The sequence below is a fragment of the Hippoglossus stenolepis genome, chromosome 14 (genome assembly GCF_022539355.2).
Source record: "Hippoglossus stenolepis isolate QCI-W04-F060 chromosome 14, HSTE1.2, whole genome shotgun sequence".
Classification (NCBI taxonomy): Eukaryota; Metazoa; Chordata; class Actinopteri; order Pleuronectiformes; family Pleuronectidae; genus Hippoglossus; species Hippoglossus stenolepis.
The window spans coordinates 1,055,195-1,074,028 of NC_061496.1; the positions used below are offsets into that span (position 1 = coordinate 1,055,195).

Sequence of the window (18,834 nt, forward strand, 5' to 3'; positions counted from 1 at the left end):
TAAAATTGATTGATTTTTTGTTATTATTTATTATGATTGACAGCTGAGATTGATTCACAATATCTACAGCGCAGAGGTCACCGTGACCTTTGACCCTTGACCACTGAAATCTAATCAGTTCATCTTTGAGTTCAAGTGAACATTTGTGCTCAATTTGAAGAAATTCCCTCGAGGCATTCCTGAGATATCGTGTTCACAACAGTGGGACGGATGAACAACCTGAAATCAAAACGCCTCCGGCCACTGGGTGTCGCTGGCACGGAGACATAAAGACCAGACACCTTATTAAGATTGTGACTTTTATTATACTAAATTGCATCTATAATATACAAACATTCACAATATTTTGTACAATCACTTTGTGCTTCTCCCCGTAGAGGAGTGAACTGTAAGACAACAAGTTTACATAAACTCTATATATAATTTGTCCATGGTATACACAGCATAAAAATAAATTCATAAATTCATACAACACCATTATAGTTTCTAATTCTATCATTTACAAATTCACTTAAAAATAATCATATGAAGACAATGTCAATATTATTGTATGTTTTTATCAATATGAAGACACATGTTTGGGAGTCACACACAGAATCCTGCGCTGTGGTAGCTATTTCACAATTTGGCAGGATATTGTTTTTTAATATCTAATAATAAATGCACATTTTTTTCCTCCACAATCTCGTTCATGTGCACGCACACTGTTTCTCAGCTGACATGACGTTATCAAAATATCACACTTCCGTCAAAGATACTGTACACAAACACAAAAACCCTTACAACTGAACACGCAATAAATATCTTAACCATATGCAACAATAGAACGTTGGCTCTAATATCACACATACACACACACACACACACACACACACACTACGTTCATGTAGGAAACACTGCACACATGACGGCTACGTGACAACACCTGCTAACGGGGAAGGAGAGAACCATGTGCTCTTCACTCAGCAGCTCTGCTCACATGTTGCATGTGTGAGTATAAAACACCCTCAGTATGGCGTTGGGTTGTGTCGGCCAGTGCAAAAGCTGTAAGCCACCATGAAGCAGGGCTGCAGCGCTCCAGTCTGTGGCAAGTCGAGAGGGTTCGACCTGGGTCCAGATCACTGGATCGTTTTGTCTTCTTTTGTTTTGGTTCAGTTTGATTTATGAGTCTTCAAAAGTTGGTTATTTATTCTTGGGAAACACCAGAAAACTTTACATAGAAGTTTGTCAATTACAAAACCACAAGAGCCAGAGACAGCAAAAGACATTGTAGCATCAAGGTTTGAGAAGCTGCTCCCTGCCGCCTCCTATTGACCATAAATTACTGGAACAATCATTTATATGTTTGTGGTTATTTGAACAAACACTTAATGAGGAATATGTTGCAGGTTTTTAAAACTAGAGTCACAGATTGAACTTGAACAGAACTTACTAACTGATCACATTTCCACAACCAGGGGAGACTGATGAATCTGTGGAATTTAAAGTGCACACTCACAACGAGCTGTAAACTAAATGACATGAGTCAAGATCCCCCGGTGTCTGGGGCCTTCAGGCAGTCGTCCACTTTGGACAAATTTGAAGACAAACTAAAAGTCTGCGACATAACATCAGAGGAAAACGACATGTGATGAGCTGGCAATGGAATTTACTCATCACTGCTCCACTCAGACCAATCTAGACAAAATAATATGCTCAGTTTTTTCTGATGTTTACTTCATGCAAATCTGGCAGTTCAATGAAAGTCTGGGGTCTCTGGTGCCCTCTGCAGGTGTCCTCCAGTAAAACCAGTCGTACACAGGTAAGAGAATATTAAGTTCACGACTCAAACATTTGGTTAATGTCCTGATGTAAGAAACTGTGAGTGTTACTCATAGATTAGTTGTATTCACGACTTATGACTAATTACTAAGCTTATGATTAAATGATTTGAATCTTGTCAGAGATATGACTGTTTCCATAGTTACAAGGAAAAGTCTCCCATTTGGTCTTTGGTGAATTCATTGTGCTTCATTTCATTTATATGTTGTTTGTTTATGTAAATTCACTGTTTTCATGTGCACATTTTGCTGTGGTCGGACTCTGGTGTCTGCACCAGTGCAGCTGTTTCCCTTGTACATTTCATGCTTCTTCATGAATAGTGCAACACATTTGCTGTTACTATGGTTCCAGTACAAATACTGTAGAATATTGATTTGTCTCATCTGTCTACCTGATAACAATCTGCAGGAACCCTGTTAAAACATCACAATAGGCACTATCATCTCAACTGTTGGTGCAAAACCACTGTGCAGGAGCATCTCAGACTGGACCAGTGTCCGTCTGGGACTCGACCCCCTCCTCACATGGACTCACATGATTTCAGCTGCAGCCCTGCCGGAGAGTTGTGCATTGGTGGTGTAGCCCTAAAGCGTCTTTCAAGCCAAAACACAGCACTAAGTAAGGCCAGTAAGAGTTATAGGCATATTGAATTAGAGTGGACCCAACTATCACCAACTATCTGAGAAGCAGCGGCTGACTCGGGGAACGACTGCGACCTGTAAACTTGTGATCGTGAGCAGCTGCGGTGGTGCCAGCTTCTCGTTGTGCTACACTTCGAGGAGAGGCAGTGCTGTGCTGACCTGTGGAACCGGCTTGGCGCTCCGACACAATCTGAATTTGGCGTGATCAAAAGTGTGGAACCAACGTGAGAATGACGCTAGGTTTTCTGCACAACCTCTTTAATGAGGACGCGTGTTAGCGGTCAATGAACTAGCAAATAGCAACGTGAGAATTCCGCTAGGTTTTCATGGAACTGAAGTGATCGGGCCTTTTTTCTCGTAACATCATGAACGTCACAGGAGCGTAATCCAAAGTGGTTCTTTAAACTTTTCAAACACACCAAATCAGGTTTTGTTTGGAGACCAGTGCTGCTGTGACTCCTCGTCTATGTAAGGACCAACCTCAGATACTCAGGGACGGGGGGCGGGTGAAACTGGCGAGCCGATATAAACGCTAGCAGAAACTGCAGTAGGGATAATTGACTGCTCACAAACATGGACCGAAGCAGAGAGTGTTTTGAGGAATGTTACGATAGTTGAGCTGTATTTGTATTTTTTTTTTACTCTGGGGGCGAACAAAGCGACAGCAGAGGGGAGGCGACGGGCGACGGACGATCAGCAGCACTTCTGAGGTAGCTGGGCGGGCTTGTCGGTCAGTCTGGTGGTCTTGGCGCCGGGGGCCGTTGGCACCTCGACGTCCACACGCTCCGACATCTTCACGCAGATGATGTCCACCAGGCGCTCGAAGACCTGCCGCACGTTGATGTTCTCCTTAGCACTCGCCTCGTAGTACTCGAAGCCTGCGGGAGGAAACAGGAAGTCATTGTTAGTTCTTAAACAAACAAACATTTTCCCAGAAGCCCCTTTTCCACTAACGTCTTTCGTCTGCAATGTGAATGATTCGATCATTATTCACTTATGGGTCAAGCTTATGATTAAAGGAAAAGTGGCAGTAGACAGGTTTTTATTGGCTCCGATCGGCAGTGACAGAAACGTGACACCTGGTGAACATGCTACTTTGGCAGCGAGGCGAGAGAGCGCCTCAGTTTCCGATGTCAAACCTGTTTTTAACAGTTTTACCTTTGGTGTAAAACAGAGATAGTGTTTTGTAACTTGTTTATTTACATTTCTGTGACTTAAAGGGAAAATTCAAGTAGTTTTCTTTAGCAGGGCTTATGGATCAGATCCATTAAACTGGTGGAGGCTTTTAAAGACGAACGCTGGGTGTGGTTTCACCAGGGTGTGTTTGCGGTCTTCACTGTTTTCTTCCCACTTCACAAATATCTAAATCCCTGAAGGACTTTTAGCAGATCCAGAGCTGCCGGTCCAACTCTCTCGCTGCGAGCAGCCGGAGGCGTGTACATCTCTCTGGTGAAAGTGAGAAAACAGCTCCCAGCAGTGCAGCTGAAACCAGTTTGTAATTACAAAGGTCTCCTTGGCCCTGGGACACAGGGAACTTGTATGAGTTGTCTCGTGGTATTTCTCTGTACACACATGCTGAGGTGACCTCCTTCTCTCCTGGAGTCGCACTAGTTCACACAGGTTTCTGTCAGAATCCAGTTGAATATCCCACAACTCTCTCTGGAACCCTGATTTTTGACAGGTTGTGAGTGTAACACGTGGTTTTTCTCTCCCGAGTCTCGTTAATTATCAACAACACGGAGGAACAGTTTTACACATGTTCGACACCAAGTGGCACCTTTCTAACTTTTTAACTTTTCATCTGTAAACATGCTAGAGACAGAAAGCAGGGCTATGTAAACAAGAAACCCAAATACACATAATAATACACATTTGTATATTTTTAAAAAGTTTTATGTATGTATAATATATAATAATATAATATGAGATAACGAGCTTTAGAAGGAAAAGTTTTGTTATAACAATATATAAAACAATAATATCTATTTATATAATAAACTTAATTCTAAGATGGACAGAATATGCAACATAATAAGTATAAATATAATAACACGATAATAAGTATAAACTAGTAATAAAAAAAAACTATGTCTACAGTAACTAAGGTTACATTACCATGTCATTGCAAAGGTTTTTGTTGATGGTAACCAGAGTTTGGAAGTTTGATGTAGTATTTCTGGTTCTGACATGAGTATTGTAGTCTTTAGAAAATAAAAAGCCTGATTTCTCAGAAACACAAGATGAAATAAATATTATCTCTGAGACTCATTAAACTACTAAGTGAACATCAGGATCAGAATCAGGCTCCTCGGCCCTGACACCTCTGAGCCGCTGCTTCAGGTCACGTGTCACAGTTCTGTTAGAAACATGAGCTGATGAGTGTTTTCTGTCCTGTTTGCTCAGCTCCTGAAATCCAGGACAGCGAGTTTGAGCCTCACCTAACTGCTCGGAGAGATGTTTCCCTTTGTCCACAGGCACAACTCTCTCCTCGTCCATGTCACACTTGTTGCCCACCATGATCACCTGGGCGTTATCCCAGGAGTACGTCTTAATCTGAGTGGCCCTGGAGACGCACACGCACACACACACACACACACACACACACACACACACACACACACAGCAACATTAATCATCAGATTTAACTGACTTGAGTCTGAGTTTCCCGTCTTTATTTGAATATGAGCTCCTGTCCAATCACATACCAGTCCTGGACGGCGTTGAACGACTCTTCGTTGGTGATGTCGTACATGAGGATGAAGCCCATGGCGCCGCGGTAGTAGGCCGTGGTGATGGTGCGGTATCTCTCCTGGCCTGCCGTGTCCTGGAGACAGAAACTTATATTTAGACATTATAAATACTGCACTTTTAGTAACAAGGAAGAACTCCAAACTGATTGGTCCAGGTTCCAGATCATGCACCCAGTCATCCGATCCTTTGATAGGTGTTAACGTGTTGAACACGTGTTTCATTCTGACACCAACAACTTCAACATATCACGCTTGTGACACGGAGGCTCCTCCATGGATTCAGACCCCCACACCACAGACAGAACAGCCTGTAGATACTTATACATGATAACACAAGTTTCAAACAACTTCTACAGTGCTGTTGAATTGTGTGTCTATACTTTCTATCAATCAGTGGTGGCTACATCACAGCTGAAACTGGAAGCACAACCTGGAGAGATCATCACAATCATTAGGCTTCGTCCTCTGGGGACCAGGAACATCTACAGTATCTGTCAGGGGATTTTTCTATGGACAGACGTGTTTAAACCGCTGGACACTGTAATCTGTTGACAGTGAGTGTGGATAAGCCCTTAGGCCTTCATGCTAAGCTAAGCTAATAATGCACCCGTTCACACTGTTTGATTTGGCAAACACTCCGAGGTCTGTAGGAAAACTACACAAGCTCAGATTGAAACCACTGACCAGTTTCTCTCTGAAAACAAAGAACATAGTTCAGTTGCTGATTTATTTCATGTTAAAAAAATAAATGTATAAGCAAAACTAGAAAAAACTCATTCAAGCTCATAACTCCAATAAGGCCCAAGAGTGAACAAGAATCTTATCTTATCTAATAAGATATACAAATATAAAAAAACAAGCAAACCTGTGAACAGTGTTGGGACATGGTTATTTGTGTACTACACTTCGGCCTACATGTGCAGTCAAAAGCCTGAAGCCGCATGTCCTTTGTTCCGGAGAAAACCAGAGCAAGGAACTCAGTCTCCCAGGGGCCTCAACGTCACACAGAGGTGTGAAAACCCCCCCAGGGACACAAGTTTCAACTCCTATTGGTCACTCTGGGACCCATGACCTGTGAGGTCACCGGGCCAATATAAGGCCTGTTCCCCCTTTCTTCTTTCTCTTTCTACAATCCTTCCACGGAGAGAAGGCTGTCCAGCTCTTTTCCTGCATCGCCGAGGGGAGAAGCCTGGCTTCTCCAGCTCACATCTTCTCTTTCCATCCAACTCTTCGAGAGGAGCACAAAGGTGCAGCTTCCAGCTCATCTCACCAAGGAAACCTCCTCGCACTCCAAGCTCTACCAACCTCCTAGCAGCGACATGATGTCCTGCAGGAGAACTTCAACCAGCAACTGAGCTGCACAGCTCAACAGAATCACTAAGGCAGGAGCCACACAACCAGCCAGACGACGCCACCGAACTGCGACTGCACAGCAACTTCTTTTTTCCCCTTTCCACGGACGGGTAACACAACTGGGCTTAATAATTATACTAGGCTAAGCAAGACTGTTTATTCGATTCTGTGTGATGTTTATAAGTTTGATTTGTGGCTGTTACTGCCACGCATGTCTCTTCACCTAATTAGCTCTGACCCCCGCTACATGTCGTAAACATTCCAATAGGTGGGGGAAGGGTGTTATCTCTTTGGCCAGACGCCATTTTGAAAGCACGCTGACTCACACAGACACACACATGCATACTCACATACCTATCTTTGTTTAGTAAGTACACCATTAGTTATTTGTGTTTTTATACTTTATTATATTCATAATAAATGTTTTTCTTTCACAAATGTTTTTTTTGCCAACCTCTACACTGTCAAGAACTTCATATCCTTCAACTTAGCTATCTATATGGTAATTTTGGTTATAGTTATTAATTTAATTGTTAATCAGAGTTCCAAATTTGTAGTTAGAACCTTTATGAGACTTAATCAATAAATTGGCTATCTTTTCCCTTCCTTTGAAGGGTGGTGCCCCGAGGTAACTTTAATCAAATAAAGTTATTATTTAATATTAATAATAAAATATTATATTTTATTTTGATAACCAAATTTATTGAATGCCGAAAGGCACACCATTTTATGGTATCACGTTTAATGCATTATTGCACAACAACAGGTTGAGGAGTTTTTTGAATCTTTATCATTTTAACACTGAGAAGACAAAGATGGTTTTATTAACATCAGCTACAACAAACTTAATCTCTGGGCCCGACTGACAGGGAATCAGCCTCTGGGAGCAGCAGCCAATCTGTTGGGGCTCCGGGTGTCCACAGCAGAGATCTGGGACAAGACTCTGTCTTTGTCTCAACGTTCATTGTTTACAGTCGGACGAGTTTCTTCACTGGTTTCTAAGCTTGAAGCTTCAGGTTTCCTTGAAAACCAGTTTGCTGTAGAGAAGCGTTATTTCTTAAAGGAGACAGGTTTGACTCCTGTCAGACTTTGACTGGATGAGCTATTAGTGTTAGCGTAGCAAACATGGAGGCTGTATAATTCAGCTCTTTCATATATTTGTGTCATTGTTGATGTGTGTGTGTCTGTTTATACTCATCACTGTGCTTTCAATTTGAATCAATCGGCTCTGATCAGCTTGAAGACACACACACACACACACACACACACACACACACACACACACACACACACAGTACTGTCTTCATTGGCAATTAAAGAGACCTCTTGGGGCGAAGAGGTTGAGACCAGGCGGGGACAGAGAAGCCTGGAGGGGAGGGTGTGTGTGCGTGTGTGTGTGTGTGTGTGTGTGTGTGTGTGTGTGTGTGTGTGTGTGTGTGTGTGTGTGTGTGTGTGTGTGTGTGTGTGTGTGTGTCAGCGAGAGACTGAGTGAGCGTGAAGAGCTGCTGCCATGGCAACAACATCACCACTGATGATACAAGCTGTAGAAGTCTTTTCCTTTCCTCAGCAGCTCGTTGTTGATTGAGAGCAGAACATCATGTTACACTGCTTCGCTCTCATGTCTCATACTGTGTTACACTATGTTAAAATATAATATACAGTCACACAATGTATCACAGTTCAATATATAGCTACACAACATAATATCCATCCTCACCCAGATCTGCAGCTTGATCCTCTTGTCGTTGCGATACACCGTCTTCACCTTGAAGTCGATGCCCACGGTGCTGACAAAGGAGTTGCTGAAGGAATCGTCGGCGTAGCGGAACAGGAACGACGTTTTCCCAACGCTGCTGTTGCCAATGATCAGCAGCTTGAACATGTAGTCAAAGTTCTGGTCGGAGCCGTCCCGCTGGCCGAAACGCTGGTCTGCCTTCGCCATCTGAGGGTTTGGTTATCTGAGAGAAACACAGTGAGTCATGTGATAATCCATCTAAACCACAGATTCACCACACGTCTCCGTTTCCTCTCACTGTCAACACATGAAGCCGAAACATCTCGGCCATCTTGTGCTGATGACGTCATTTGGATTCAGAGTCAGTCTCAGCTGTCAATCATGACATTAAAACCAAACTGATCAGAAACACTTGAACAAACATCAGTGAGATAAGAACGACCTGAAATGACAGAAACATCTTTGACAAACGTTTATTTAACGTCTACTTAGATTATTTTGTTTGGTCCATCTGCTAACATGGAGGAGGTGCAGCCAGCCACCAGGGGGCGATCATTACGCTTTGGCTTCACCTTTGGGAGCCGTCATGTTGTCCATCTTTATTTACAGTGAGGTTGAGGCGGATACGTTCATTTCAAAAGCTCCACCTCACTCTCAGTTACGGAAATCTACAGGTTTTCCATATTGGACAAATTCAAATGTTGTCCTGATGGTGGCGCTAGATGTAAAGTCCAAGGATCATCAGAGCTATCCCAGTTCTTCCTAAAGGGGAACGTGAACATCTGAACCAGCTCTTCACTTTGCCCTGGGTTCTGTCTCTCAGGTCAGCCTGTGCACCTGATTGGTGGAGCTCGACAAGAGGCTGAATTCATCCTCCTCTGCACGATTTGAAAAGACAAGGGCTGTTTCAGTGAGAAGATAAAGAGGGAATTTCATCTTTAGGTGAACTCTCCCTTTAAGATCCAGGTGAACCGTCAGGTTGATGTCGTCACGGAGGATTTAGGTAGAGTAAACAGATCATGTGTGTAAAAAGCAGCGTGGTTCACCTCCATGTCGCTGAATGTTACGAGAGTGAAACACTGACCCACTGACCTCAGACCAGCTTTTTGTTGCTCAGTCTCTTCCACTGCCTCAACATATCAACGAGTCTGACCCCAGCTCACTTTCACACGGACGCTCACACGTGCTGGAAGATTCTGAGAGCTGATGAGTTTTCAAATGGGGTCTTTGAATTTTGACTCATATCTCTGCCTCTGTTATCTATCAGTGAAACTAAACGTTGTATCAGTGTTAGAAATAAAATGCACGTAAAAGCATGAATCTATTTCTATGTGGGTTTTTAATTAAAGCATTTACCAGTTGAAGAAAACTGCACAAATCTGTTCCTCCTCGCTCGTGACATTTCAGAAGTTTTCACTGGACTGTGCTCGGTGACGAGCTGCAGCCAGATAGGATTCAGCAGAAGCAGCTGACGGAGCCACATCGTGCCAAACAGAGAAAACCAACATCACATTACACTTCACCTGTCCAGTCAAATGAAGCCAAAGAACAGCCGGAGCGTGACCTTGCAGACAGGTGGAGGTCGCTGTGTGGGGTCAGTGGATGAGTCAGAGCTGAGGATCCTGCTGGGTTCAATCTAGCGTGGAAGGCTGTGTCAGTGGAGGCTCATCCACTCTGTCGGGGACCGGGGGAGGAAAAATACATCTGAGATGATAATTCAAGCTGTGGAGACGTGGCTGACGTGTGGAGTCGTGTGCACTGTTATCCACGGACTCATTTTGACACCATTAGGTGGAGAATTACTGAGAATCTTTTCAAAACAGTCAGTTAAATGCAGTCAGACGGAAAACGATGTGCTGCAGATCTGTCGCCTCAGTGCTGCTGCTTCCCATTCAAGACTTGTCATGTTATCTATTGTTTATGAGACAGAGGAGCCCGAGTCCCCATCGCACCAATCTCAGCCACGGCTTGAATTCCTTCAACACAATCACAAAGGAGAACTGTCAAAATGGAGAACACTGAAAAACGTCAGCTTGTCCACTCAATTCCTCAGATTGTGAAGACAAGTGGAAAATGTTCCAGCCTCACATGAACCCACAGAAATGATCACAGCCTCTTTTTTAACCTGCTCGTTTAAAAAAGAGGCAAACCAGAGGCAGCAACAATCCAACTGGGAGAAGCTACAGCAGCTTCAGGGATTGTGAAAAGTAAAACTTTCCCTCATGGCAAACCTGCTTTGGCCCAGATTTGGCCCACACTCACGTACCGTGTGGAATGATGGCCCGTTCCTGGTCGTCACAGCAACACCACATGTCAGCCAAGGGGCCAAAGGTCAAAGCACGTTAGGCTCACATCCACATTGCACTTTGCCGAGAGCACCACCTGTTTGCCAAGTGGCCACTTTAGGCTCACATTCATTTTGCCTGGGCCACAAAAGGACAGAGGTGCCACATCATTGTGTGTGTGGCCCACATCTGTAACCGATCTGGTTGTAGTTTGGGTTGTGTTGACCGTGTTCACGAGAAGTATAAACGACGCCCTCTAGTGGAGTTCAATAGCTGTAACTGCCACTGAAGTTCATTTTCATTGGATGGCTTTTTAATATACTGTAATTTTATTCTTAGAGACTTTTTCTTTGTAGTTTTCCACCATGTCTGAGGAAAATGTTGCTATTCAAACATCTTTCTATCCGTACGTTACCTGCTAGCTTAGCCACTGTAGCTCTTAGACAGTAACGTTGGTATTAGCGTCCATGTTTCCGTTGCCTGGCAGCAGTGTTATGGTTTAACCATGAAAACCAAGCACCTTTTGGACACGACTTCCCACATCGTAACCACGAGCTCCATCACAGAGCTGCTAACAGGGCCCAACAATCAAATCAGCATTTATAATAGATCATAACGAACATTATCTCCAGATAATCCACAACAAGCAGCTCCTAACACTGTTATAGCAGCTGATGCTGATGCAGAACAGAAACATGGACAGATGAGATGAGAGGATAATATTAAATAAGAATAAAAAGCAGCACATTAAACTCAGATACAGAACTTCCTGAGAGCCAGACACACAACATCTTACCACAACGATAAAAACCACAGCCTAATAACGTATATAAAGACATGAATGAGATGGAAGTGAACACACAGGACCAGTGTCACGTGACAGCTGTATACAAAGACACTGAAATGCAACTGTTCAAACTCAGTGATTATATGATATTTATTATGATTCATTACATTTCATTCTTATTATTGAAATCGTAATACTCCAGCAGAATGGGATCCCTGTGGATCACACACATTCCTGCAGGCAGAGGAACCACAGCAGCTGAATCACGAGCCCAGAGGAGGCTGGGCTGCACTGCACCTGCACATGATGATGATGCTGATCAACGCTGTCGTTACATACATATATATAGATATCTCTATATTAACGTTACTATAGAGTTTCAGGGAGGTGGTGATGTGATGAATGACTGGGATGTGATGGATTCATGTGATGACGGTGCTCAGTGTCTTACCTCTGCTGGATCTGAAGCTCTCTCTCTCTCTCTCTCTCTCTCTCTCTCTCTCTCTCTCTCTCTCTCTCTCTCTCTCTCTCTCTCCGGATGGACACAGCTCGGTCTCGTCGCTTCCAGCAGATTTGATCCTAATGATGATAATAAAACAAAAGTATTCCCAGCATCGATCTTCTCCACTGACCGGTTCGGTGAATCGCGATCAGCGGCTGTTTGCGCACAGCGGATTGAGGTGAAGTGGCTGGAAACGTCTCAGCTCCGACGCACGCAGCCTCTTCACGCAGCTTCACGCAGCTTCACGCAGCTTCACGCGCCTCTTCACGCAGCTTCACGCAGCTTCACGCAGCCTCTTCACGCAGCTTCACGCAGCCTCTTCACGCAGCTTCACGCAGCTTCACGCACACACCCTGCGAGGTGGAGCGAAGGGATGAGGATGTTTGAGAACACGTCTGCGAACCGTCAGCTCCTCCTGCTCCGAAAATAACACACAGCCGCGTCTCTGTGAATGAGCTGCTCCTCCGCCCGGTCACACACAGACACACACAGAGACACACACTAACACAGAGACTAACACAGAGACACACACAGAGACACACACTAACACAGAGACACACACTAACACAGAGACACACACAGAGACACACACATCTGCTCACACACAGAGAAACACACTAACACAGAGACACACATCTGCTCCCTATGACTCACAACTGAGGAGGTGAGGCGAGTGATTAGTTCAGAGAGAGAGAGACATCATCATCATGCTGCAACACACAGACACACACACAGACACACACTAACACACACAGACAGACAGGCAGACACACACAGACACACAGCGACACACATATTCACACGAACAAACACACACATATATGTAATCTAGTAAATATAGTAAAGACTTGTATAAAGACTAGTAGAATTGTATAAAGTAATCTATTACAGATTCGATTACTGATACAATAAAAACTGTTGCAGTTATCAAAAATGTTCAGAAACAGTATTTTCCTCTTTACAATTTAAAATAGGTTTTATTTTTGCATCATTTCCAATGTGACAACAACAGAGTTGGAGTTATGATTTTCTAAATTAGGGGCCACAATTGACAGAGGGGTCTAAACATCAGTGACTCTCAGTTTACAGTAGGTGGCAGTGTTGAGTGATGACCGCACCCAGCCACACCGTTATATACAATGATTATATAGACTCACATCGAAGCAATCCAAAGAATTTAAAATGTATAACTCACTTCCGAGATGAACCTCTGGCGTCAGACATACACACACACCAACAAGCTCCTTCTGTTACTCCTCACTGTGACCAGGAGAGGGCGCTGTAGCTACACTCATGATTCATGCAGACTCAACATGTCTGTGTGTGTGTGACAATCTGTGCAGTGGTTTTTGGTTTTTTAATAATTAACACTAATCCTGCTGACTCACAAACACACACATTGACTGGGCTGAGAACATAAACTCCTTCATGGAGGTAAGGACACAAACATTATTTGCATTTAGTCTTTCTTAGTTTGGTCCATGTCCCATCTGCTAACATGGAGGAGGCAGGGTTTTTGACCTATACTGCAGCCAGCCACCAGGGGGCCAGGAAGTCACCCTATAGCTCTCTGTGCTGGGCTTACTCTCTATATATGATATAAATGATCAAATATGCATCCCATACTTTCAATTTCCCAGATGTTTGCCCCCACATGATGAAATGTCCCCATCTTTAATTGTGTTTAATCTAAACAGACACACACACACAAGCACACAGGAGACACAAACGTGTGTGTGTCACTCAGGACCTCTGTGAGGATCCCTGTGACTGTGGCAGCTGCAGAGAGGAGTTCAAGGAGAACAAAGGTCTCAGTGGGCTATCAGTGAGAAGCATCAGCCATGCGGGTGTGTGTATGTTGGGGGGGGGTCTCTCCTGGGGCTCCAACACTGCCAGGGCCGGCCCTGATTAAAACACCAGTAGTCTGTTAACGTGAAGCATACTGGGATAGTTCCGTGTAAATCAGTGCATTAGAGTTTTACCTACATTAGTGAGATCCGTTCCTCCTTTGCAGCAGAATCGTACATTTCATATCCCTGTCCTTGTCTCTCGTCTCCTAGCCTGTCCATATCGTCTGTCTTCATGTCTTAACCCTGTGGACTTGACCTCTGCCCCAAGACCCAAGTGATCTGTTGATTACTCATAAGACTGCAGAACGACATTAATAATCATCCTCTACTTATGTGACTGAACTCCAGGGCTCATGTCTTCTTCGTCTGTTTCATACCTTGTAGCTGCTTTCATTTTGTTCCAGCACGTCCTTGTAAAGCTGTGTCACATGACAGTGTTGACAGGTTACGTCACGAGGTTGGAGAGGGCTTCCGCGGGGATTCCCCCCGGTGCGCTTCCGGCTGCAGTCGCGGGAAATAATCGCTTTTGTTTGGCAGACGCAGTTGTTCGTGATTCTTTTGAGAGACGTGAAGTCTACGTGTCCTCTTGTGTGTGTCGGTACGTTGTGTGTCCTCTGCTGTGTGGTATTTCCTCTTTGATTTGACAACAGCCTGTTCCTATGGATCAGACTGAGACTCAGGGTGACGCACTTTCAAATCACAATTTGCCGCGTTACAGGGGGCGTGGTCTTGTCAACTTTATGAATGGATTATGAATGTCGTGATGGGATTGGACCAATCAGAGCAACCGCACTTGGTAACCGGGGGGGGGTCAATCCTGGCTTTAAGCCTCACTTAGAGAAATTCTCTCTCAAGAGTCCAGACCTGAAGAGTCCAGACCCGAAGAGTCCAGACCCGAAGAGTCCAGACCCGAAGTGTCCAGACCCGAAGTGTCCAGACCCGAAGAGTTCCAGACCCGAAGAGTCCAGACCCGAAGAGTTCCAGACCCGAAGAGTTCCAGACCCGAAGAGTCCGGACCCGAAGAGTTCCAGACCCGAAGAGTTCCAGACCCGAAGAGTCCGGACCCGAAGAGTTCCAGACCCGAAGAGTCCGGACCCGAAGAGTCCAGAGGAGAGATGCTTGGTGCTGGATGCATCCTTTCAGGTAAGTTCACTCTCTGTCACATACTCTTTAAACATGGAGGATCATACTAACACACACATTCTCATCAATGTTGTACATATTATTATTTGTCTGGCTGGGAGAGGAACATGTAGCAGCATCATTTAGTGGATATTATATTGTTATTAATCATTTTTAAGTATTTGTTAAAGGTGTGAAGTGGTTGTTATGACCCTGCACACTGCAGGAAACACTGAGGTCTTTGTGGTCATGTTCCTCTTTCTATCTGAGGGTGAAGAACAGAGGAGGTCACAAGATGGCAAACTGTGATTCGTGAAAATGAGCTATTAAAATAAGATTTGATTGACGGTTGGATTGAGGTGTATTCCTGTTTCCGTTACACATTCAGATCAGCCCCCTGCTCGAAACACTGTTCACGTGCGACTCGGGCTGGTGCGATGTAAGAGACCTAGAAAGAGGGGGCGGACATAGCTCGACTCGCGGAGGGGTTTTTGTTCATTTTTACGTGCGGACGTACTTTATTTTAAGATGACTTTTTTAAAAGCTCTTTATCTTTTATTACATACCTTATTATATTTGTTAGTTTGTCAGTATTTGACCTCATACAGACATTGATACAGCTTCTAGGCTGCTTCAAGGTTTCGTTTTTGAGAGACTGCTAAACTTGAATTTACACAGTGTTTTGATATTCCTCCAGAAATTTACTTTAGTTTTACTTTATTTTGTTGTTGGACAGTTTAATGTAGATGATATATACCTTCTACTTGAATGGAACAAGCTGTTGCCAAAATTTTATTTTGGAGAGATATGTGACCGTAAAAGGCAGATTAGAAGATTATTAAATACATATAAAAAGTTTCAAAAATATATATTTTGATAAATTCCTTATTATACAAATCGAGTAATAGAAAAAATTATCGTTAGATTAATGAATCAAAAAATAATTGATAGCTGCAGCCCTACATACGACTGCGTTGAAATGTGCTGACGACACCACAGTCATTGGACTTATCACCGGTGGCGTGGAAACAGCTTCTAGACGTGAGGTGGCAGGTCTGGTGACAAGGTGTGAAGAGAACCATCTCACCCTCAACACGGACAAGACCAAGGAAATGATGGTGGACGTGAGAAAGGAGAGGAGAACTCATCGGCCACTGCTCATCCGTGGGCTCGAGGTGGAGAGGGTGAGCAGCTTCAAATTCCTGTGCGTCTACATCAGTGATGACCTCACCTGGACACCAAACACCACCCAGCTGGTCAAGAGAGCACGACAGCGGCTGAACCTCCTGAGGAGGTCCTTATCTGATGGCACAAAGTAAACAGTGGATTCCTTTGATAATAAAACAGGATCATTGTTAGGTGAATGTATCACATTTGATTTGTATTGTCTCATATTCACAAATCACAGTTTGTCTCAAAGATCTTAACAAGGTGCAACATCTTCTGTTGTTAATCCTGTTCAGACTTTGAGAAGTGAACGTGACGGGAGAGTCGTGATGGCCACGCCTCCTTCACTGAGCCTCACTTGGCCGATGGAAAATCATGAGTCATGTTTAAGTGTCTACATCTTCACTTCTTACAATCACTTTTACTGTAAAAGGATTTTTATTGTTGTCAGTGTAAGTTGTCGTCGACACTGGAGGAACGTGAACTCTGTGGCTCTGCTCCTCCAGTTTCCTGGTTGAGGCTTGTTTTGTGTAGGTATTGATCAGTAAAGGTGGTTTTTATTGATCCATGGATTTATGAGCTTGATGCTTGAGCTATTGATGGAAACACACTTTCACTTGTATGCCTCCGCTGTGGCGATAGTACGTTTGCTCGTCTGTCCGTCACGTTCTTGAAGGGAATTTCTTCAAATTTGGTACAAACATTTAGTTTGACTCAAGGATGATTAGATAATGGTGGTCAAAGGTGGAGGTCGCTGTGAGGAACACCTCCAGGGAATCAAACGTGAAACAAATGTTCACTTGGACTCATGAATGACTAAAGTGTGTTTGACCTTGTGATTGGTTTTCAGGTGTTGCTGCTCTGTTGGTGTTTCAGCTTCCTCTGGTGTCCTCACATCAGAACTGTAGCGTCACACAACAGCTGGATGGTTCCTTCATGTACGAGCTGTCTCAGCCACACGCCTCCAGCTGTCACATCAGCTGGGAGGACGTCCATGTAAGTCCTGCACATCAGTGACAATCTTTGTGTGTTCCTTCACTCAGTTTGTTTGGAACACTCGAAACAAAGCTGATTCAATGGTTCTGCAACTCTGTTGATTGGTCTATGTGTGTGTTTTTCAGAAAACCGTCATCGCCCTCAACTCTAGTAGACATGAAACTCTGGTGCAGGCTCTGAACAACCAGTCCATCACCATGAAGATCTGCTCTGACTTCCTGCTCTACAGAAAAGAGTGTTCAGGGGTAAAGAACAGCTTTAATATTCAGAAGCACATTCCCCAGATCCAGGACGGGTTGCAAGTCAAACTCTCTCTTATGAGACAATTAAAACTTAGAGCAGAACCAATGGTGACCGTGGTTCATTCATGAGGATCCAGTGTGCGACTGGAGCAGCTCACCAGCGCTCTAGTTGTTCTCGTCTGGTCTACGTGAGTGTGTTGTGTGTCAATCACTCAGTATGGGGTCTTTACATCAGTCCTGCCACACGTGGATTTAGTGGGCGACCCGCTCTACCTCCTGAGCCACAGCAGCCCACTGTGCTCTGAAACATGTCCAGACATGTTCACACGTGTTCTGCACTTCCTGCTCCTGGACGTTTGCTTTTGAAAAGAACTTGAGCTTCATCATTACTAATCAAAGACCGTCACACTGACACTGGGTTTACATGCAGACCCTTGTGCTCCGTCACGTCTCTTCTACATGAGACACCATTTTCTATAACTTTACACTTTCCCTTCTCTTCAGGTCCAGGTGACAACCGCCTGCTCAGGTGAGAAATACAGGAACAGTTTATATACAGTCTTATCTTTAACATATGAACTGATTTAATCAGATTTCTCTGTTTGACAGTGAACTGTACTCGTCTCTTGGAGCAGAGCCCAACAATAACAAGCGGTGAGTAGAGAGAGAGAAAGAGAGAACTGTTACGGTTGTGAAACAACGTTATGAACCCACAGTTATGGTAGAACGACACCACGTGTGATTGTGAAGAGCATAATTCACACCTTCATAAATATCAGTCCTCTGAATGTCACAATATTTTCGAGGTCCATGAATTTCCACTTCTTTGTCAGATCCAAAACAAAATACTTTCTTCTGCTCTCGTCTTCACCTCGTTTCAGTGAACCCCGACTTGATCTGCCTCACTGTCGACCGGTGTCTGGACCATGTGACGTTTGGACTCGGTCTCTTCGTTGTGGTCGTTGTGGTCGTTGTGGTCGTTGTCGTTGTGTGTCTGTGCATCTATAAACCAAGATGTTTGAGAACGGCGGCAGTTTCATATTCTGCTCCTAGTGAAACGATCAAGATCGAACTTGAATCTTATGACTGACACGTCCAAATTTAACCGATAAATGTTATCGACTTCAATAAGCTATTTGTAAGGATATTCAATAACTATATTGAATATATATAAACATAAGAAAAAGCTGATTTCCTGCTTCACGTCATTTTATTTGACGTTTTGTGTCATTAGAGTTTTATCAAAGAGGAAATGTCAACAGCCTGTTCTGTGTCAAACGCCCTTTCAGGGCACCGACATGTTTCAACATGTTTCTTGTGGTGGATCTCGTTTGCCTCCGTCAGGCCAAGAGCAGTATCCATCAACAGGTTGTATTTTTGTGCAATAAATTCAAGTTATAATAAAGTTTTTCAATGAGTGAAGATTCTTTCTGCTGAGTGATTTGTTTAGTCGAGTGGAATTGGAAATGTGCTGGAAACTTTTAGATCATGTGGAGTCTGTGCAGTCAGACATGTTGTGATTGGCTGAGAGATTGAGAGGGGAGGTTCTCCACACGGCAACATGAAGTGAGGAATCTACAGCG

General features: G+C 43.9%; 2 protein-coding genes across 4 annotated transcripts; one reads left to right on the plus strand and one right to left on the minus strand.

The window, feature by feature from the left end:
- Positions 1-285: 285 nt before the first annotated feature.
- On the minus strand, positions 286-12,323 carry rab3b (RAB3B, member RAS oncogene family). Of its 2 annotated transcripts, none has more exons than XM_035176050.2 (5): positions 12,005-12,323; positions 8,283-8,523; positions 5,168-5,286; positions 4,901-5,025; positions 286-3,340 (listed from the first exon to the last, which is right to left on the minus strand). In XM_035176050.2, the coding sequence occupies exons 2-5, from the start codon at positions 8,505-8,507 to the stop codon at positions 3,156-3,158; spliced, it is 654 nt and encodes a 217-aa protein (XP_035031941.1). In that variant the 5' UTR covers positions 8,508-8,523; positions 12,005-12,323; the 3' UTR covers positions 286-3,155. The 2 variants fall into 2 exon arrangements, with proteins under 2 accessions (XP_035031941.1, XP_035031940.1); XM_035176049.2 differs by having other exon boundaries at positions 11,824-12,322.
- A 1,832-nt stretch (positions 12,324-14,155) lies between these two features.
- On the plus strand, positions 14,156-18,670 carry LOC118121105. 2 transcript variants are annotated; one of them, XM_047343072.1, is made up of 7 exons: positions 14,156-14,655; positions 14,703-14,867; positions 16,864-17,009; positions 17,135-17,254; positions 17,756-17,780; positions 17,861-17,905; positions 18,133-18,670. In XM_047343072.1, the coding sequence occupies exons 1-7, from the start codon at positions 14,469-14,471 to the stop codon at positions 18,339-18,341; spliced, it is 897 nt and encodes a 298-aa protein (XP_047199028.1). In that variant the 5' UTR covers positions 14,156-14,468; the 3' UTR covers positions 18,342-18,670. The 2 variants fall into 2 exon arrangements, with proteins under 2 accessions (XP_047199028.1, XP_047199029.1); XM_047343073.1 differs by having other exon boundaries at positions 14,527-14,638; positions 14,825-14,867.
- Positions 18,671-18,834: the final 164 nt, after the last annotated feature.